At 28.9% G+C, this 23913-nt stretch overlaps 1 protein-coding gene across 1 annotated transcript; it reads left to right on the forward strand.

Annotated features, from left to right (window-relative positions):
- Positions 1-2822: 2822 nt before the first annotated feature.
- On the forward strand, positions 2823-19957 carry LOC136973365 (SH3 domain-binding glutamic acid-rich-like protein 3). Its single transcript, XM_067268095.1, has 4 exons — positions 2823-2971; positions 13055-13237; positions 19286-19432; positions 19507-19957. Exons 1-4 carry the CDS (start codon positions 2927-2929, stop codon positions 19516-19518), a joined length of 387 nt encoding a protein of 128 aa, XP_067124196.1. The 5' UTR covers positions 2823-2926; the 3' UTR covers positions 19519-19957.
- Positions 19958-23913: the final 3956 nt, after the last annotated feature.

Genomic DNA, 23913 nt, shown 5'->3' on the forward strand with positions numbered 1-23913 from the left:
TACAAGCATGGCAGACAGCAAGAAACGATGTCAACAACTCAATTTTTCTCATCGAGAAACAGAGTATTTGATGGAATTAATCCAAATGTACAAAGATATAATAGAATGAAAACAGATGAATACCATATCTTTAAAGGCAAAATAAAACGTGACAAATTCTAACCGAAGAATTTAATAAGTTTCGGAGGTTAATAAACAAGACACCAAAAAGTTGAAAATTTTATAGAAAAATTTGAAGCAGAAAGCAAGAAAAGATGTGGCGTCAAATAAGCCAGCACAAATAAGTACTAATGGAGGAATATGTGCCGACGTTACGTCCTACACCACCAATTAATTACCCTAAAAATTTTCACTTTATTTTCCGAGCAGTTTACGCCACTCTCAAATCCTGTTGACTGTGATGCTGATTTTAATGCCTCTATTGAAGGTAAACTTGTTTATATCAAATTATACTCGATCAAAACTGACCGAGACTGACGGAAACGGTGTCAGTCGCTTCTAGGAGGTTGTTCTCTCTAGGATACGATGAGTTGGAGCCTTGGGTAATGTCCGCTCTGTATGGACCTGGGGATGTTCACACTATATGAAGCTGGATTTCCGCTTTGTATGGCGAGGCGAAAGATTACTTCTACGGTGGAGTCCGCTGAATATGGCAAGTAGAGTTTCTTGTACGCTCTTCGGATGTCCGCCTGTAGGCTCGAGTTCTGGCCTCTTTTATCTTCGTTAGGCCTGGGAAAACTCATCAGGTGATCGATCTTTGGAGACGAAGGTTGATTTTCCAGGTGTTGGGTCATAGGTGGCCCGGGAAGATAATAAGAAGTCGTCTAAACGGGACATATCGTGTAATCTTTGGTTCGTGAAATGTTAGATTCATCCTGTTTATCGGGTTGAATGTTGACATTCTCATCCCTTAACAATACATTGTTATAATTTCTTCACAGTTGTTGATGAAAAGGGTGTCATTCAATCTATTTTCTGTGCGATGTTTTCTTAACGATCGCGATGGAGAAATATGTTAAAACTAGACGTTACTAAATCAGTTAATGGTGGAGTGGATTTTAAATAAATGACAATTAATAATAAAGACGGAAATTAACATTATATAATAAATTAAATTAGCCTAAAAATACAAATTTGAATAAAACTAAATTTAAAAGTTTAAAACATTTTTCTTTAAAATCTTAATTAACAATGTTTATATCTGAATTTTGCACTTCGAAGTAGAACTCCAAATTTTTTATTTTGAAACAAGGTTTACTTGAAGATCTTCCTCCATTATATTTTCTGATTCATTTGAGAGAGTGCGTATATTCATTACAAAAATTAACTTAGAATTTGATAAAACATCGCATCAACAGCTTTGGAATAATGTAACTCATCCCCAAACCGTTACAATAATGTTCTTGTATTCATTACAGAAACTATACAATATTTAAAGATTATTCATATTAAATAAATAACCTATTATAAGAATTTAAATAAATATCTATATATTTTTAAATTCATATAATAGATTTTTTGTTATCAAAAAACATGTTACATCTTAATTCATAAAAATTAATTTATGTTATGCCTTATTTAATTTTTCATAATTCAGTAATATTTTAATTTTCAGAACTGTATGGTTTAAATAGAAATACTGTACTGACTGTCCGGATGACTGAGGCGATTAAGGCATCAGCATAAAACTTTGGGAGACGGGATATTTTATTCGGGTTCAACATAGATCACCCATGAATTTTTAGTGAGTGGTCTATATTTGGATCCGTCCTTCACCACAACTGCCCCCATTATGAGTGGCCTAATGGACTTAGAAAAAGACCTTAGTTGCCACTGTGCGGAAAGAGTAAAAAAAAAGGGAAAAATATTCGTATTGAGAAGCAACAATTTTTTTTTAAATACTATTTTAAAAATATTAAATAATTATTTTTGTAAATATATAAAGAACTACTCGTTTAATACATTCTCAAATGGTTCAAATACTTTAGGAAATATAGAATTTTCATTCAATTAATACAAAATTTGGATTAACTGCAGTTTAATGTAGTTTTTCAGTTTCATAAACAATCTGAGAATACATATGATACAAATATTTATCGATAATTCATATAAAAAATATAAAAGAAATGGCGAAGTCAACAACGTTATAATGAAAATTTATAATAGGCACTTCATTATAAATTATAATTTGATGTCATTAAAGTAGAAAATGAAAATAAATTTGAAGCAAAATATCTCGTACATTTACATTTCATAAAATAAGAATTGGAGTCATGTTAATATTCGGATTTTGGGAAAATTATTCTAATGAAAATTTTAACACCAATATATTTTATCAATATAACCAACTTTATGAAGTGAAGCAGACCATTTAAAAAAGTAAAGAAAAAAATATTATTTACAGTTGATAGATTTACAGACAATTCATCTTTTAATAAGCAGGAACCGTGCAGCGTAACCAAATTCGCAAATTTAGAATTTCGGAGAAAACGATTGCAATGATTTATTCTTTTCATCAGGAAAATAAATTTTACTTAAAATATACTATTACTATAAGGAAAAATATTGTAAATCGACTTCCGTTAAATTGAACGATGCAAAACGTAATTTTTTATTGATTAGTAATGACATTTAAAAAGATACGGACGAGTGAAAAACCGGAGCGAAACACGCCACTTTCGTGTTTAATCTGTTTGTTGTTTTTTTAGTAATCGGAAGATAAGGCCGCGTGCCGTCACCTGCACATTAATAGACGAATGAAAAGAGGAAAAAGAAACACCTCCTACATTCATGCACAGAAAAAGAAAGAAAGAAAGAAAAAAAATAATAATAATAAATACTCGAAGCGTGACGTCATTGATTAAACTATAACAAAACTTTAGAGGGCGCCTCATAGAAGCACATCGAATAGGGAGAAAGAAGGAAGATGGTCGTCAGGGTGTTCATCTCCGGAGTTTCAGGCAATCATGAAGTGAGTTTAAGTTAATAGCCTTAAGTAAATTTATAATTTATATATTTCTAAGTGGATAAGAGTTCGAGCACAATCTAAACTTTCTGTTTTCGCTTTAAATTTTAATAAGTTAGGAAAACAACTGCAAAGATGCTTTTTTTACATAATTTTTCTTCTTTTAATCTCTTTCTATAGTAAAAATTACATATGAAAGCTTCATAACAAATATGAAATTATATGGCTTATTATAAAATGATTTCCTGTCATAATTACATTTTTTTTTTTTTTCCAGGAAGTAAATATGTTTTCTCAGAATAAATTACATGTAATTTTATTATTAAACAGACCCAGTTTTATTTCACTCATTTTAATCACAATCAGACTGTAAAATAGATTTCACTAGCTGCATGATACTTTTAATTGAAAAATAAATACATTATTGTGGTAAGTGTATTAATAACATAATAATCTGGCAATAGAATTAACAACCACTTAAGTCTTATATGGTGATTATAAATGAGTACAGTAGTATAAGGACTGTAAATATTGCATAATCGAAATTACTGGTTCGACGCAAACCTTGTGTCGGATAAATTACCCGATAAGATATTATCGTAAAATTGTTTGGATGTGCTGTTAATGATATAGATGTAGATCAGAAATGATTTACATATGTTAATAGATAAATGATTTAAAATACAGTAGATGTTCTGCTTTTCAAATAATAATAATCTAGAAGTTTGTGTTGATTTATTAGTGTTTATATAAAGTGTATGATAAAAGTTATATGATTTAATACATAAATTTTAAATAAGATAGATTGATGCTGTTGTTTTATAAGATTTATAATCTCACACTTTTATTTTGAAATGGAAAATGTAAGCTTTTAATTTTTATTTGTTCTTCATTAGTAATTAATAATAATTATATTATAGAAATAAAATGTTTCTGTAATATTACTTCATTTTAGGCATGAAAGTTAAACATTTTTGACTTTTAGGAGAAATGTTGTTATATGGTAAAAAATGAGTTTAGATAAATAGGTGCAAGATTAGCATTAAATTTAGACTGCTTTCTTAGATAGCTTGTCATTGACTTCCTGTAAACAATATGAACATTTCAGAACATTAAAGGAAATAAAATTAATTTTTCCTGCTTGTTAGTAAAATAGCTATTTTTTTTCTTATTCTTATTAAAATGTGTTCTGTTCTGAGTTTGTAATCTTACACAATTTTATATTTCAATAAATAATTTGTAGCAATGTAGTTTTCTATAAACTTTTTTATTTACATTTATCTGAAAGTAAAAATTGATGCAGTAAGGAGCATAAGCTTTTATTTTCAATTGAACTTTGATAAAAATTAATATAAACTACAATCTGTAGACTAAGCATATATATTTCCCATGATAATTTTTTTACATACACTTGGATTAAATGTTTACATGAAAATTTCTTTAAATAGATTTTAATATAATAAGAAGGTTCGTACAGCTTAATATAATTTTTTTTATAGAAAAGTAATGGAACATCTAGTACTATATATTAATAATATAACTTAGTATATTTGTCTAGTATATAATACATTAATTTTTTCACTAAGCTAACATTATTATAAACAATATTGATTAGAAGCTGGTAATATGTGGGTTCATCTCTCTATTATATAACAGATACTTGTATATTAACTGAAGATTCAAAAATGATTTGTTATTGAATCCTAAAACTAACTCAGTTGTCTTGAATTTTATCCATATAAACTTTTCTCCAGGAATTTGTGAACATCAATAGAAAGAGAAGTACATCAAAACCTGTTTTAGTGAGGAAAGATACAATTACATGTCTAATCATTTACAGTTATTGTTGAATTTTCTTTATAAACCAAAAAGTTAATTGACTGGATAGAGAAACAAATGCGTGAAGTTGCAAACAAAGTTCAATTAAAATAATAATAATCAAATTGTATCTCGATTATATTATGTAATCTATGATAGAATTGGTTTCATTATACATTATTTCATTTAACAATGCAGTTTCTAAGAATCTATCAATGATATTAAGTAAGGATTCTCAATAAAGATTAAACACTTAGTTTCTGTTTTAGTCATATTAATATTTTAATGACTTCAATATTTGACTTAAAATTGAAGAGTGATAAATCTGTTGGAAATCCATATCAATTGGAAATTTCTGATTAACTTATTTCAATAAGTTAATATAGTAGAAAATGTAGGCCTACTTTGAATTATGTAAAATGTTTAATTATTTAATAAAAATTTGTTACAAAAAACACACTTATGTAAAAACCAGATAACCAGAATGGTTGATATTAGGATCGCTAACGTTTTAGTAGCCCCGTCTGGGCTCTTCAGGCTTTGTAGTAATAAATATAAGCCATACGTTGAACTTCGAATATATTTTCCTTTTGGAAAAAATTTGTTAGAGAATTATCAGTATGGTTCAATGTTTATTTTATTTATAATTGAGATTTTTTTCATGTATTATATTTACATAAATTGCAATATATATTCTATACAGGATATGCTGTTTTGAATATCTATTCTAAGAAAAAGTATTTTTTTGCAATGATCTTTATAAATTCCTTTTATCAAATTTTTTCACTCAGAACAAATTCAATAACTACGTAAAACAAATCAGGTTTGTATTATTCACAAAATTGGTTAGTTGCAATACAGCGATAGATATTTTTTGACTAGGCTGCATGTAATATAAAAGAATTTGCAAAATATTTGCATTTTGAATTTAAAAAAAAAAAAAAACTACAGTTTGTATATCAGATCTTTATTTACAAAGTATCTGATGTACCGTACATACTGAACTGTCCTTTTTTAATTGTTTTATTTGTTGTTTGGTTTTTTATTATTTTATGGGGAGTATCATTGTTTTAGCAGGTTAAACAGCCACTTGTTGATACTGCCTATAATTTAAATACTGTAAATGTTTATGAATACAATTATTATGTTCAGAATTTTTTCAACTTAAATAATTTTATATGTCGTTGAACTTTGATACAAAGTAAAAACAATACTAATGGTTTTTATATTGGAGTTTGATAAATTTCCAATTTTATGTAATAAAATTCAATGAAAGAAACTATATTATATTGATATTATTAATAAAATCTTTTAATATTTAATTCAAATAAATGCAATTGTAAATTCAAATAATATTTTAATATATTATCTTTTTAATTTAAAAAAAATTGAAGTAGGTTTCAAACATATTTAAATAATTAGATGATGTGTGGGTAGCCTACCTGCATTAGTCATCAGGAAATTAGTTCATTTTGTTTCCTTGATGAGCAATATCATAGTTTACATCCTGTTTTCACTTGTTACTCACTATAAACATCATATGCTTGACTTCCAATGCATTAAAGAAGAAAACATTTCTTGTTGTAAGTAGAGCAAATCACCATGTGATTATTTATGTATTATGACAAAAGTCAAAAATAAAAATTATTTAATGTAATAAAATGTTTATAACAAAAATATGACAATTTGCTAGAAATCTTGTGTTAGATATTTATTAGGAATTTTTATTTTATAAGTTTCAATTGTAATATGATATGTGAAACAGTGTCCATTTGAAATATGATAAACTCAATTTTTTAAAATACATTGACATGTAATAAAGAAAAATTTTCACATCTGGAAGTGTTTGCTCTCAAGTCATATTTTGGAAAACATTACTATTTTTATTAATTTCATATTATGTAACAAAAGTTCTGGCAACAGTACTACTTTTCCTCCTATTTTGTGTGTTAATAACACTTACAGTACTGATCCTTTAGTGTTTATTTTTATCAAATTACAGCACATAAGAACTAATCATGGTTTTGTTTTTTCTGAACAGAAAGAAATCCAGATTTCAGTATAGCTCAAATAATTAATCTTTCTGTTTAGATGTAAGAGTTATGTAAACATTTTTAAAAATCCTTCTAATTATTCATAATTTGTTCTAATTTATTTCAATATTGTTAATTCTATTTTGTTTATTGCTTATTTCTGAAGAAGACTTTAATAAGATGAAAGTACTTTCCTACAAAATCATGTTTTTATATAAATTATAAATTAAAACATTCATCCTTGTATATTTATTTTATTTATGAAATTACAGGTATTACAATGTATTTGTTGTAAATATTCAAATGTATTCATTTAAAGTTACTATAATATATTAAAAAATGTGTGTTTTAATATTTAAAAAAAAAGATTAAAACTTAAAATAAATTACTTTAAACTTTTTAATTACTTATTTAAAATTTGTCTGATGATGCAAAATGTAACTTAATATATTATATAAAAGTTGGATTTAATCCAAGAAATTAAAATTAAATGATAGAACATTTATATTAATTTTATTAATAAATGAATAAATAAAATAACATAGTAGTAATAGTATTTGTATAACAAAAGTATCATGATATGTAATATTTTAAATGTAGAGATGTTAGAAGTTATTATTAGAATAGTTGATTTTTTTCAGTGCAGCAAAGCTGAAATGTAGGATGGAAATATTTTTATTTTAAAAATTTCTTTTCAGCAACTTTATTTTAAGTAATATTTGAAATTTGCAAATTTGTATGGTTTATCTGTTAAATGTTAGTTGTGATTTTTGTGAATATATATTAATCATTTCTTTAATAAAAGATTATTAATATTCTTTAATAAGTTATTATTTTAAAGTAAACTGGAATTTGATTTAACTCACATTAATTTGTTTTGAAATCGGTAATAAAGATGTTTGAATATAAATTAGAACCTTTACTTTTTTTGAAAAAGCTTCATAAACTATATAAACCAAGACATTTTAAAGTAATTTTACAAATAATTTTAAACAGAAAAATGGAAATATGTCCTGAAAAAGTACAAACAAGCTTTTCAGAATATCCAAACACTACTTCAATCTCAATTTTTATACTGTCTAATTACAGGAATAAATTGAGCATTAAGAACAATCAATTATCCTTGACTGAATATTCTATCTCCCTCTTTATTTTTGTTTTTTTAATGCTAATACCCACATTGGTGTCAATAACTAACATTTGCTAGTCTCAACTGTTATTTTATGTATAGGTATTCATTTATCATTACAGAGATTACTGATATTTGGCTATCCTCAAACTCTTAAAGTATAGTTATCAATATATCATTTGTGTCAGTGTAGCAATGTTATTTCTCATATTTACATTTTAAATAGTTTTATAATTTAAGTATTATTTTTACATTGTGCCATATTCATTAATTTTATTTTTCACTGCATTAAATTAAATTTTGTTTTATTTTTATTGTGTCAAGTCAAATTTAAAACACTATACTATTACATTCTAAAGCAAAATAAAATTTACTTTTGCAACATTATTATAGACTTAATATTATGCATATCAATTCCAGTGTCATTCCAGAATGATTCATTTTTTTAATCTCTATTATTGATCGTGTTCAGTATTATTCTAGAGTAACTTCCAATAATATAACTGTGGTTAATCATAATGATCACTAATGTCCACATTCCAAGAGAGATTGGAATGAGATTATATTTTTGAAAGATTTAAAAGATAATATTTATATATATTTTTATATTCAAAAATATATATATACATATTTTTTTGAATATTTATTTTGTTTTTGTTTGTGATGATACATGACTGCTTTTTGTAAAAATTTATTTATTAGCTCATTTATTTAGAATACTCATTTTTAAATATTAAAGCAAACATTTGGACTTTCAATGAATGGAAAGTTTACATGTTAATTTTTCCTCATTATTTGACACATTGATAACATGATTATATTGGTTTATATTGTTAGCAGTGTCCAGATTAACTAATCTTTAACAAAAAAAAAATTTTAGAAAGCAGAAGTTGAGATTATATTATTGGTTTAGTTCTAAAAAATTCACACTGTAAAATCTCAATGTTTGATAAAATTTATTATCCACTTAGTGTTGTTTATGAAATATGAATAGAAATAAATTATTTAAAGAAGTAAAAAATAAAAATAACAAAGAAATATAATTTATAAAATAAAATGGTATTGCATAATATATTTACAAAGCATTATTTTTATGAGTCATTGTATAAGGAATACTTCATTTTGTTATCAATAATACAGAATTGTCAGAAAGTTAAGTAACAAATATTTGTAATAACACATTGTGAGATAATTCATATATCTTATTGATTTATTTATTGTTTCATTACAGTAGATCTAAAATTATATTTTAAAAAAAATATTGCTTAATATTTTTTATAACTACAATATTTTTAATTTGACATTTATTAAAAAAAATATACTAATAATATTATATTAATATATAATATTATATATTAAAATTTAGTACTATTAAATAATAAAATTAATTATAATAATATTAATCTTAAGTAATAAAAACATTATATATTAAATTGTATTAATAACAATAAAATACTTCTCTGTTGACAACTATATTACAACTGATTTATAGTCAATAAAAAATGAATTTGGTTTGTTTAATAACTGTATATTGTTGTGATGGGAGACAATAACAGTTCTTAATAAAATATTTTCAAAAAGTAATATGAAAATTAGCACCTTTAATCATCCAGCACAAATATTTAACAAAATAAAAACGTTTTCGATCGTTTTTAACGGTCATCCTCAGTTAAAACGCAAATTAACAAAAAAGAACACTAAAATGAATATAAGCAATTAAATACGAAAAATAATAAATGCGCATGCACAACTACAAATAGATTGCGCATGATGACTAATATACATATATTATACAATAAATGAATAAAATTATATAACAAAGTATGTGGCCGCATCCCTTGTATGTTGTTATTGTTTATCATTATAAAATGATTTCCATGTGGTTGATAAAGAATCCGCGTCCCTGTGATTAATACATCCCATTTTTTCTTGCGCTTTATATATTTCTAGCTTTTCTAGATGTTTGATTGTATGCCTATTGTTCATCGGCTTGATGATGGAAGCATGGTCCCATAATACGTTAATATCCTGTTGCTTGGCATATGATGCTCTTTGATCTTTTGTTCTAAGTGCTGTAAAGTAGCTCCCACATAAGCAATATCCGAATCAAATCGTTGGTCCTTTATTGGTATGGAGTAAACCCCTGTTAAAGAGTTCCAATCTTCTCTCTTCTTGTCATTCCTTAACAACTTGTAAACTGTTGGATTACATCGGTAAATGATATGTATATTATTGGCTTTAGCAATTTCGTTTAGCATTTTGTTCAAGAAGGGATAATAGTTGATTACCATCTTTTGTTTACCGTTATCGGTGGGAGAGTGATTACTTCGATTCTGGAATGTTGTGATAAGTTTTTCTACTATATTTCTCTGGTAACCTTGTTGTGTTGCTGTCTCGAGTATGTAATCCAGTACTTTGTAGTTATCACATATGTTTGTGCAATGAGTGTAGGCACGCTTGATCCAAGATTGGAATGCCGCATACTTAATATGCCTGGGATCTACCAATTGATTCAGGATAATGATAGTATTTATACCGGTAAATGTTCGTCTTGATTTCCCCTTCTTCCCGGATTCCAAAAAGATATTATTCTATACACCAGATACATAGACGACATATTCATTCTTTGGAATAATAAGCACAACACTCAGCGATTCCTAAATGATATCAATGATAACCCTTATGGTTTAACTTTACAACTGGACCAGGAGAGCTATAATAATGTTCATTTCCTAGATATTAATATCACCTGCAAAGAAGGTGATATTAATATCAGATTCAAGGGATGCGGCCACGTATTTTGTTATATAATTTTATTCATTTATTGTATAATATATGTATATTAGTCATCATGCGCAATCTATTTGTAGTTGTTCATCCACATTTATTATTTTTCGTATTTAATTGCTTATATTCCATTTTAGTGTTTTTTTTTGTTAATTTGCGTTTTAACTGAGGATGACCGTTAAAAACGATCAAAAACGTTTTTATTTTGTTAAATATTTGTGCTGGATGATTAAAGGTGCTAATTTTCATATTAATTCTAATTTCCAGTATAATTTATGGTTGGTTTCTTCAAAAAGTAATTACATGACAGTTAGTTATTTTAATTAACAATAAAATTCAAGGTTGTCAATGAACCAGAGTGAGTTTTTATAATTTGGTACCATATGTTGCTTTGGTTATTCTATAAATTTAATCAGCAGGAACCATTATAAGAACTTAAAATTTTTTCTTGAAGTACAGTGGAACCTTGCTTAATGAGCATAATTTGTTCCAGAATCTTACTTGTAAAGTGAAACACTCGTTAAGTGAAACAATTTTTCCCATAGAAATTAATATAAAATATGATAATGCATTCCATGCTGAGAAAATACTCAAATATTTTATGTATAATGTTTATTTAAAGAAAATTATTTCAATATACATTGTTAAGGAGCGTTAATCATCCTCAACTTTTTTTCTGGTGTAGAATGAACCAACATGGAATGTGAATTCGATTTGCAGAAAACAAAAAAATCGAATACAGTCATACCTCGGTACTCGAACGTTTCGGAGCCCGAACAAATCGGTACTCAACCAAAAATTTCGAAAAAAAAAATGCCCCTGTTCCCGAACAAAATTTTGGTACTCGAACGGGAAAGCCCGCCAAGTCGACGCCGACGCCACGGCGGCGGCGTCAGTTACGAGACAGTCCAGTTAGGCCTAAATTTATTTAAATTATTTAATTAAAATTCCAATTATTAAATTTAGCAAGAGATGGTGCTTAACGCCTAACTCTAGTACCAAATTATCTTAAATTATTAATATTACTATAGCCATTTGCTAGCCTGATAATACGGCAGTTGTTGGTCTTTACGAGACAGTCATTGTTTGGCATGCACATTAACTTACGCTGTGCTATATTTTTTGAATTAGCATCCTTTTCTTTTGATTTACTAGCCCTTAAACATGGGTCCCAAGAAGAATAAAAGTGAAAGTGGTCAAGTGAAAAGGAAAACAGTGAGAACAACAATCGAACTGAAAAAAGAAATCATTGCTAAACACGAAAATGGAGTGCGTGTTTCGGATCTTGCTGTCAAATATTCTATGGCTAAGTCGACGATATCGACTATTTTAAAGAATAAAGAAACAATAAAAAACATACTAGCGAATCAACTGGGGATTGGAACGCATTAATCTATTTTACATTATTTGTAATGGGAAAAAATGATTTGGAGTTCGAACATATTGGTACTCGAACCTCTTTCTGGAACGGATTATGTTCGAATACCAAGGTACCACTGTAAATATGTTCTCAAACAACCAAACAATATGCCAAATTTTTGGGCTATGTAAAGGTTATAATTAAATATTAGAAATTAATTAATTTGATTAGAGGTAGGCAGTTATGCTTCCATTTTGTATTAAATTTAATAATTATAATTAATTTTTAATTTAGACATTTCTAACATTTAATTTGGAATCGGTCATTAAATTTAATACGAGGTGGCAGCATAACTGCCTACATCTAGTCAAATTAATTAATTTCTAATATTTAATTATAACCTTTACATAGCCCAAGAATTTAGCATATCGTTTGGCAGGTTTATTATATAACAGACTATGGTTATTGATGTTTATATGCAATATATGTAACACAAGTTTGGAAAAATATGTGATCACAAACGACAGTAAGATGCTAGCGGAACAAGTTTTAAACACAGACTGATGGAGCATGTGCACAATCCAGGACTTCCCCTCTCCTCATCACTTGTTATGTGAAACATTGCTTGTTAAGTGAGTCATTTTTGTTACAATTTGCTTTGCTCATTATGTGAAATACTTTTTATGGAAGGTGCTTGTTAAGCGAGGTTCCATTGTAATTTGTTTTATAATAATAAAATATAAAAAGTGTAATTTTATAAATCATGTCTTTTATTTTCTAATGTAATTTATTTTAACAATTTCTTAAATTTAAAAAAAAATTGATTTTTCTGTATAAAAATTAAAATTATGATTTTGTAATAGTAAACAAATTTAATTTTAGAAATAATAATACATATACTGTAATTATCTAAATTTTTATAATATATATATATATATATATTTTTTTTTTTTTTTTTTCAGATCCGTAAACAACAACAGCGTGTTCAGTTTGTACTGGAATCATTAAAATTAGAGTTTGATGTAATTGATATTACAGAAACTGGAAGAGAAGAAGATCGTAATTTTATGAGGGAAGAATGCAAGAAACATGACAGACCAAATGCTCTTCCACCTCAGATATTTAATGGTGATATTTATTGTGGCGTAAGTAATTAAAAATAATAATGCCAAATATGTTTAATGAATGTAATATGATACAATATATGTATAAAAAATAAGAATACTGGATAAGAATCAAAAATAATGGAAATACATCTTATTTAGCATATCCAAAAAATGTTTAATGGAGTAAGAACATTTTGAACTTCTATTCGATTTAGTTATGCTATTTTCTGTTCGAACAGAATAATTCAAGTAAATTGAACATAAAATAATAAAGTTAAAAAGAATAAATATGAATTTTAAAAATATACACCTACATGTTCACAACTAGACAATAGGAGGCTTGTGTAAGCTATTTTCCAATTTTTGAAAAAAATGCATATTGGGTTCGTAAACAACAAAACAAATTCAGTCACATGATATTTAGTATTCTGAGAAATGACAAGCTCAAGGAAAATTATACCATCACCTTGGGAGTCTATACCATCCCACTAGAGGCCCAGTGACTCAACCAAAGACTTATCCTATGTAGGGGCCACCACAAACAGCACCAAAAATAGAGTCAAAAAAACATCTATGAAGTTAACAAAAATTTGGACAATACAATTTTAACAATATCCTACACCAATTTTTCATCTTTTAGCATCAGTTTAATGTTTTGATTAGCATTTTTGATCTGTTTTATAGTTGTTCTTCAGGTCTATCAGTCACCTTATTCTAGTTCTATTTTGGTAAAATTTGAATATTGAAAATTCTTATAATGATTTTTAAATTTTGGAATTTTCCACAAAAAATTTTTTAAGTAATCTATTTTTATTTAATAATTAATCCATTTATATGTAAATAATAATTTATACATATAAATGAAATGGGAGATGATGTTTTCAGTACCATTATGTTTAGTTCTGGTTTCGTGTCTTCTTTCACAGATTTTTGTAATATGTGACTCATTATTGAGTCACAATCCCTGCAGTTTATACAGATCTTGTCTAATGTTGCTTTATAAATTTTTAGCATCTTTAAATTTCTTGTCTGGTCTCTTCTAAAGTTCACCCTGATTAATCTTTGAGCTTTGCCTCTATTTCTGGTTTGGAATCATATATGGCTAATGTGGTGGATTGTTCTTTCTTTTCAGTATCATATCTCTGTTCATTTATTCTGTTAGAAATTGATTTATTTGTGCCTCCTGTATAAACCAAGTTACAATTAATTCTATCATCCTTAATTTATTCTGTTATTAAATTTTTATTATTTTATCTTTAATTTAATCTATTTGTGCCTAATTGGGACTTGATCAAATAGATCAAGTCCCAATTAGGCACAAATAGATCAATTTCTAACAAAATAAATGAACACAGATAGATTGTTTTTTCTTTTCAATATCATATCACACTAGCCATATATACTTCCAAACTGGAAATAGAAGTAAAAGCTCGAAGATGCAAAATTAATCAGAGTGAACTTTTGTAGAGACCAGACAAGAACTTTTAGAGATGCTAGAAATTTATAAAGCAACATTAGACAAGATCTGTATAAACTGCAGGGATTGTGACTCATTATCAACTACGTGGAGATCATATGACAACTTGAAAAAGAAGACATGAAACCAGAACTAAACATAACAGAGCTGAAAACATCATGTATGATAAATTATTATTTACATGTAAATGGATTAATTATTAAATAAAAATAGAATGATACTTAAAAAAATTTTTTGTGGAACATTCCAAAATTTAAAAATCATCATAAGAAGTTTCAATATTCAAATTTTAATGAAATAGAACAAGAATAAAGTGATTGAGAGATAGATATGAAGAAAAACTGTAAAACAGATTGAAAACATTAAATTGATTCTGGAAAATGAAAAGGTTGGTGTATGATATTGTTAAAATATTCTCCAATTTGAATTTATTATTTATATGAATACAATCCTAGTGGTCTATGCCAAACAACAAGGCAATACACATTTTATGGGAGTGCATTAACATAATTCAACTAACCATGAACCATAATTCAAATACTTGAAGATATTTCAGATTTATAATGCTCATGGGGGATGTACATCAACTATAGAGATGGAGACACTTTGTCATCAGTGTGGTTCCATTTATGAACTTTGACTTACTCTGTTTGTTGTACAATATCAACTACCGTATTTTACGGACTATAAGACGCACCTTAATTTTTAAGCAGTTTTTTTTTTAAATACCTATAAGACACTACAGACTATAAGACGCGACCTGCATTTTGGAGGCAATTTTTCGAAGAAAAAAGTGCGTCTTATAGTCCGTAAAATACGGTATATTGTTGTAAATTTTATGAAGTAAAAAAAAAAGGAAACTTGAAAAAAATAATGTACATATTAATGAGATTCTTCTCAAAAGCTACATCTAGGATGTAGCTTTTGAGAAGAATCTCATTCCCTACCCCCTATAAGTACTTTTATTTCTTTGCAGTCATTACCTTTATCCGGGCCTTTTACAGCTCCTGATAACTGATGTTGACACTTTGAAAGATTCAATGATTAAAATATTAATCTGAATGACTATTTTAAATGAATGAACTTTAATTTTTTTGGTATAACATTTTAGCTTCTTGTTTATCAAAAATTTTGCTTTGCAACCTAGTTGTAGGAATGGAACTCTGTTATTACGAGAGAACTGTCTATATGTCAAAGTCCAAAGAATATTTCTAAAGCATTTTATTTTTAAATTCACTTATAATATCTTTAGAACATATGCTTATTTATTTTTCAACATGATCAAAGTCCTTGTGTGATGTGATCTGCATTTGGACAGGCGCTATCATTAGGGTTTGATTCCCCTCCTGAAAAAGAGTTCAGATCACACAGCTTACTGTGTGGTGTGAACTCATTTTTTCAAGAGGGGAGTTGACTTATTTATTAATATGTACATATTAATAAAAATACCTTAACATTTTATGTAATTTTATAAATAAAACAATAACAGGTAAACAAAATGAAAATACCATATTTACTCGCATATAAGAAGAGCGTTTTATTCATTTTTCACTGCTTCAAAAACCTAGGTTGTCCTATGTGTGAGCGAAGGATTCTTTTCATTTTTCCAATAATTTTTGTAAACTGTGTATTTGCATTTTTTACCAGATTCTCATCTTCTGGTGCTTAAAAACAACAAAAGTATTTTATCTGGGTCATTTGAATCATTCTTGTGTATTGTCAGGAGTAAAGATGAATAGCAATAGGAAAAGCAAAGCTTTTGAATTGAATTCAAAATTACACAGGAGTCTGATATAAGTTTTGATTCATTCCCATGTGAAAACAGATAATTGTTTGGAAATCAGAATTTAGAGAAACTCGTAAGTGTAATCGACAAAGAGTGAATTTGACTGTTAAGAATTTGCAAGAAAGGTTCCTAATTGTCCAACTTTACATGAACAAATTATGTTCTCGATTTTATAAGATTTTTCCTTACAGTCTAAAATGCTAGTAATTCTTGAAGGACAATGCGTGCATTTACATGCATTTGATATTTTAGTTGTGATTAAACAAAATAAAATTAGAATTGTATTAATAAATCTAATTTTCTTTATTTTGATCTTGAAAGTCACACCTTGTCCTATATGTGAGTAAATATGGTATACAATCTATATCAATGTCACAGTAGAATCTGATTTTGCATTTTCTCACATCATGTGTTATTTGTAGCACGTATTTCACATTTTTGTTTGAAATGCATGTCCGAAAGCTAACAATGCTTACGCTGAAGGAAAAATACGAACTTGTGTCTGAATTTGAATGTAAGAAAATTTTGCAAGCCGAATTTGTAAAACAAAAAAATCCTTCCAAGAACAACATTGGTGGGAATTCTGAAGAAAAAAGAGGAAATTAAGAAATTTTTTCTTGGTTCTTCATCACAGCTGTCTTGATAACACCAGAGAGAGTTGCCGTACAAAGATGTCGAAGATGCTCTAGTTCGTTGGCTAAAGCAAATTCGTTCATTGAATCTTCCTGTTTCAGGACGATACTGAAACAAAAGGCAATGGAAATCGTTGAGGTACTTGGAGTAGAAATCAACTTTAATGCCAGTTATGGATGGTTGAGATACATTGCATGTACTGCATAAAGCACTACTGTATTTTCCTAATTGTAGTTTTGTGGTATTTTAAAACTTTGTTTTAGTCATCCTATTGGATAACTCAACACATTTCCACTTCCCCTTGGGAGTGTCGACTTATATGAACTCAACTGTATATATTAATAAGCAACATTTCAACTAACCACTTAAAATTTTCTAGGATTGTGTTAAAAGTAACTTATTCATTTTAACCTATACAGTATTGTCAACATTGAAGTTATTGTTTTAACTATAGAAAGACTAAATGAGAATAAGTGCTTATAGAATTACAGTTATTTCAAATAGAAAAGAAATATTGAATGGATTCAGTTGTCATTTATAAAACAAAATTTGAAATGCTTTGAAAAACAAAATTAAGATACTGTATTTAATAGTCATTTTTGCAAGTCAGTGGATTTGACCAGTGGATCTTATTTCAGACCATAGTGAAATGAAATTTTAATTATAATCATCCTTATATCATCAAAATTTTAATGTATTATAAACAATAAAAATTGAATGGTTTTCTTTAAAACTATCTATTGATAGAAGACAACAAATTTCTTTAATGTGTTCACATTATATTTACATTTTGTGTTACAGTTATAGTAATGAATGTTACACTTATATGTACTACTTATGAATCAAAAATTAAGAACACATGGATTTTACTATATGAATTCATAACATTTTGATATATTTAGAGGTATGGTTCTAACTTAAAATGCATAATCAAGTAAAAAATATGTATATACTGTACAAACTTTCAATAATGTTGAGGTCCATTGTTAATTAGCAAACATGCTTCTCTATTACTGGAAGCATATCTTCAGATCACTAAATTCCTTCAACCAAGACAACATGTAAAATCTAGTAATTCATCTAATTCCAGTTTCAGGTTCAAAGAGTTCCTTTTAAATTGGAATGCATTGAAGAGAATGCATGTCTAGAATTCAAATTTGAACAGGCCAGTATAAGACATGCACTGAGCCATACAACACCTGTCTGTTGAGTTGAGACAAATGGAATTATGGCTGTCTTTAAATATTTCAATGGACTGAGTCCTCCCTGAAGACCATATAGAGGCTAAATTAAATCAAGCCCAGCTTTTTAGATCCTCTACAAATTGAGACCACATCAGATGCTTAGAGTCTGTTGAAATATTTAGAGCCAGCTGTAACTGCAATTGTATATCAGCTCTAGAGAGGAGATACAGCTATCCAAAACATGGCAGGTATGGTACGAAACATTGTTATGGCCTGGGTGACATAGTATGTGATTAGCACATGACATACTGGCCAGGTCAAATTTGAATTCTACATGTGCATTCTATTTGATGCATTTCAATTCAGAATGTACTCTTTTCTTTGAACCTGAAGCTGGAATCAGGTGGATTCCAAAAATGTTTGTGAATTGCTACATTTTACATATTTTGATGGAGGCTGAAGAGGTTTACTGGTCTGAGGCTAATTATCAGGAAATGAAAGTATAAATATTGATTTAAGATATTTGTGTCTATTAACAGTAAATATTGCTAGGGTAGATGTACCAGTTTTGGCCAGTGTACCAGTTCTGGCCAGAAAACAAATTTAACTTAAAAATATAATCACCACATATTCAAATCTGTCCAATGAAACAAACTTTTATTGTTAACTGTTCACACAGTTAACAATAAAAGTTTGTTTCATTTGTGATTATATTTTTAAGTTAAATTTGTTTTCTGGCCAGAACTGGTACTACACTGGCCAAAACTGGTACGTCTACCCTATATTTTTGTTAATTTATTATTTTCTGATGATTGAAGGATCTCAAAAGTATTTGAATTTTGTATGGTAAATACATTTTATTTAAGTTCAATAATTTTGTGACGTGATATTTTTGTTTGTGCGTGCACATGCATTGCATAGCATTGGACTTATTGAATGAGGAAATATATTTACTTTTTATGTTGCATATAACAACACTTAACAATTTCAATAATTTTAATTTTTAGGATTACAATGATTTTGAAGCTGCAAATGAGGAACAATATCTTATGAAGTTTTTAAAATTAGAAAATCAAGTTTCTACTGCCGAAATAACTTGTCTTCAAAAGACATGTAAAGATGATACTGATATTTCTAATATTGAATCAGTACAAGTAAGAGTTTATTTTTAAAGTAAATATTTTTATTTTCAAAATTACTTAATTTTTATTATTTTTTTCTTTAACAGAATGATGAATAATCACAGTTTTTTAATCTCATGCTTTTTTATATAATTCCACTATTTGATGGAATAAGGTGCCAAGCATAATCTCAAATTTTTAAATATTGTAAAATCCAAAAAGTGAGAAGGCATTTAATATTTCAGTATTAAGTAAAAGTTGCCATTTGTTAGTAACTGTAAATATTAGAAGAAAAAACAGATCATTCCTAAATTTGTTTAAAAATTTATAACACTCTTTATATGTATTTATACTATTTTACTGTGTTATTTATCAGTAAAAATGTAATTGTATCTTTTGTATTAGGCTTTTGTATTATGATGAAAATAAGAATTATTCTTTTTCTATAATAATTTATTTTCTCTTTCTAAGATTTTTGAAAATATTTGCACAAGTAGAATGGTTTTATATATTGCTTTATAGATTTCTGAAATATTAATAAAGATAATTGTGAATAAATGTTAGCCTGTTTCATTAACTGGAATAACTGAAATGTCATTCATTTAAGTACAGTAGAGAACCGAAAATCGGAATCAATTGGGGACTCGGGTTGTTCAGATTAGTGATTTGTTCCGATTACCGATTATGTACGAATAAATATATTAACCTGTCCGATGTTCAAATTTTTCTCCGTTGCGTGTCGCTTCGTGTTGAATTTTCGTCGATTTTAAGCCTAACGAAAATTTTTATAAAAATAATCGAGGCTATCGTATCGTTAAAAATTATTTCTGCATTTTGTACAAACAAAATAAATATATTGAAGAATATAAAAACATGAAAATTATACTTTAGAAGTAAATTTAGTATCAAAAACGTTCGATTCAGCACGACACAGTCCGACTGAAAATCGTTCCGATTAACGAGTCTCTACTGTATTTCAATCATATTTTTGATTTCTATAATACATAATTAATTAAGTATAATCTCATTGTGGGCTGGCCGAATCCAGCTTGACTTTGATTTAAAATGCCGTTCTTAGTGGCTACATGGAAAAAGAATTTTTAAAAAGTTTTGTAATTAAAACCGTGATTTAAAACTGGAACATTGCGCAACTTTGTGTTATCACAATGGAATTGAGGCAGAACCGGAAAGAAGGGGATCACTTGCTTGGCAAGGACTGACGATCCTTGAACTTGAAGGGTAGAAGTTGAAATCACAACTGTAAGGACGCTGCCCAACAATTGTCTGTCTTAGTGAAAGAATACTCTTTTCGCGATTGTTGGGATGACGTGAGAGTATAGGATCATATGGGGGGTAGTGATGCAGGACACAACGACACATGGATTCTGATTTACAAGGACATCCCTGTTTAATAAGACAATAAAACATGCTTACACAAGGGTACAGCGAAGTCCTTGCCGGAGGATGTCGCACAAAAAAAAAGAGGTAATTTGTTGCTGATTTATGAGGTGAAGATTGGAGAGTCCCAGGGTGCTCATGTCTTATCAGGCAACGATTGGAAGTTGAGTCCCCTTCGTTGGTACTCGGAAATTTGAAGATGGTTGCTTAGAGCTTCGAAGATCGATTTTTCCCATGAAGTTGACCACAAGCACTCTGAGTCCTTGAAAATCAGGCTTTTATACAATTTTCCTCCAAAAGTCCCAATTTCTGGTTGGTCCGAACTGGTGGTCTCCTGCATTTTCATTGATCCCCGATCTGTCGCCGAGGACGCGATTCGGGTCACGGGAATTGTCAAACACCCCCACACGGACCGCTCTCCCCGAGGATAGGGTCACGCTCCTTTTCGAGCGATTCCCATAAATTACCCGCAGTGTTTTCTCGTGTCTCGGAGAGAGGACGCAAGTGGGTCCCAGCTGCCACCCCTCCGAGGAAGCATTCGCTTTTTCCGCTTTGATCTCAGGGTAAAGTGACCTCAAACTCCCCTTTCTGTCACACTTTTACTCTCCCTCGTGATCTATGACCGGAACTGTGCGATAAGATTTAATTGTCAATTAAGTCTTCGGGAGTGTGAAATTGTTTCTCTGCATTTCCGGTTCTGTCTGTAAGAATAAGTCTCCCGTTTATTGACGTTGGTTCGACGGCCCGTCTCTCGTCGATGGGTGATGTTACGGCCTCACAATCGTAATATTTGCCCAGTATTGAAGTATGCAAATTATAATCTATAGAGCAGGGGTGGCCAACTTTTGTGCACATAAGATCTACTTTTTATCGTAAAAATGTGTCGCGATCGACTTGTTGTCATAGGCATAGTCTAAGTGGGGAGGGGGAAGTGTGAAATACATACTATGTTTATACACTGTTTCAGTACGAAGTGCACTCATTGCTTATGAGTCGAGTCATAACTGCATGCATACAGTTGCGTTCGGTTACAAATATAATACATTAAGTCAAGACATCGCTGGCGATCGACCGGTCGATCGCGATCGACTTGTTGGCCACCCCTGCTATAGACAATGAGTAAAACAATGGTCTTATTGTGATTTATTTGTTCATTATTTAAATCTTCAATATTTCGATACATTATTTAAATCTATCGAAATATTGACATTTAAACTGTTCAAATATAAATACTATGAATTATATATTGGGTTGTTCGGAAAGTAATTTCGTTTTTTTATTACTAGAGGAATTAGATGTATTTTTACCAGCCAATTTTATTTTAAACCACATTTTCATTATATACTTCGACAACTGACATTTTAAGGCTTACTTGTAAAAAAATTTGTTTGATTCTGTACAATCGTTTTTTTTTTTCGGTGACCCGTCAAATATGGAAAATCGAAAGCATCATTTTTGGCATATTTTGCTTTTTTATAACTAAAAAATCAAAATCTGTTCAAACAAGAAAAAAATTGTGGTACATGTTTGGAGAAGATGTGTTGAGAGAAAGACAGTGCCAAAACTGGTTTACAAAATTGCGTTCTGGCAATTTTAATATCGAAGACACAACACATTCTGGATGGCCATTTGAAGCCAATGAAGACAAAATAAAGGTATTGATTGAAGCAATCTGCCGTATAACAATACGTGAAATCACTAAGAGATTAAATCTGTTAAATTGAATCGTTTATTATTACTTAAAACGAATTGGTTTCGTTTTAAAGCTCGATATATGGGTTCCACATGTTATTAAAGAGAGATGCTCTCTATGGTGGGATTTTAAAGAAATTTGTTTTTGAGCTTTTACCAGACAATTTAACAATTGATTCGAAAGTGTACTGCCATCGAGTAAACAAATTGAGTAATATCAAACAGAAAAGGCTAGAATTGATCAACAAACAAAGTGTAGTGTTTTACCATGATAATGCCAAATTTCACACAAGTTTGATAACTCGTCAGAAACTGTTATAGCTTAGATGGGATGTGTTATCACACCAACCATATTCACCAGATCGGGCACACTCAGATTATTACTTGTTCCGGTCTATACGATTTTTTTTAACTGTAAGACATTTACTTGAAATGACAATGTCAAAAATCACTTGGATCAGTTTTTTGTAAACGATCAAAATTTCTATGAATGTGAAATCATGCTACTACCAGAAACAATGACAACAGATATTTGATCAAAATGGTCAATATATAATTCAATAAAATATTTATTTATTATAAGAATATTGCGTTTATTTTTCTGTGGAAAAAACGAAATTACTTTCCGAACAACCCAATAGAACGAGCGATTATTTGTGAGATCGTCACAATGTCGGACTGCAATTTTAATCATATTTTTAATTCATTTTATTTAAAATATATGCACTCCATCTGATGATAGTAGTCTTGCCCTTGTATATCACACTTTTCCTTTAACAATAGTCGTGCCAATCATATATTAACTGCTTTCAGAGGATAACTTTGAATTGAAATAACACGACTTCCAGTTTCATCGAAAGTTCGTATATAGTTAATCGGGGCCTCCTGCTCCTAAGATTTCCACGTTTGGTCTATGATTTCATCTATCTAATTCCGTTCTCGAGATTAAGAGAAGGCGGACGGACCACAATGGGAATTTATAGGTCTACCTTTTTTTGAAATTGCAGCCCAAAAAGTAGAAATTAATTATATTTAATTCTGAAGTAGAAGTTATGGAGTTTGTCTTCTCTCTTTAATTCATACCTCTACAGCAGGGGTGGCCAACAAGTCGATCGCGATCGACCGGTCGATCGCGAAGCCAATTTCGGTCGATCGCTCGCGATGTCTTGACTTAATGTGTTACACTTGTAACTGAACGCAACCTGTAACTTGTAACTGAACGTAACCCGCAAAAACAATATGCATGCAGTCAGGGCCGGATTATCGAAAAGGCAAAGTAGGCAAATGTCTAGGGCCCGTAATTCGGAGGGGCTCCGGCTTCAGTGCAGAAGATTTCTCTGTTTCAAAACGAGTTAAAAATTATGTAAGAAATTCGATAGGACAGAAAAGGCTGTATTTAACAATACCTACTAAGCTCCGCTCGA

Source organism: Centruroides vittatus, unplaced genomic scaffold (assembly GCF_030686945.1).
Source record: "Centruroides vittatus isolate TY-2023 unplaced genomic scaffold, ASM3068694v2 contig_3153, whole genome shotgun sequence".
In the NCBI taxonomy this organism is placed as follows: domain Eukaryota; kingdom Metazoa; phylum Arthropoda; class Arachnida; order Scorpiones; family Buthidae; genus Centruroides; species Centruroides vittatus.

What these genes read in the sequence shown, in the direction of transcription:
- LOC136973365 (XM_067268095.1), top strand. Translation starts at nt 2,927, where the DNA reads ATGGTCGTCAGGGTGTTCATCTCCGGAGTTTCAGGCAATCATGAA. An exon ending in GAGTTTCAGGCAATCATGAA is followed by an intron (nt 2,972 to 13,054) that starts GTGAGTTTAAGT and finishes TTTTTTTTTCAG; the next exon opens with ATCCGTAAACAACAACAGCG. An exon ending in ATGGTGATATTTATTGTGGC is followed by an intron (nt 13,238 to 19,285) that starts GTAAGTAATTAA and finishes TTTAATTTTTAG; the next exon opens with GATTACAATGATTTTGAAGC.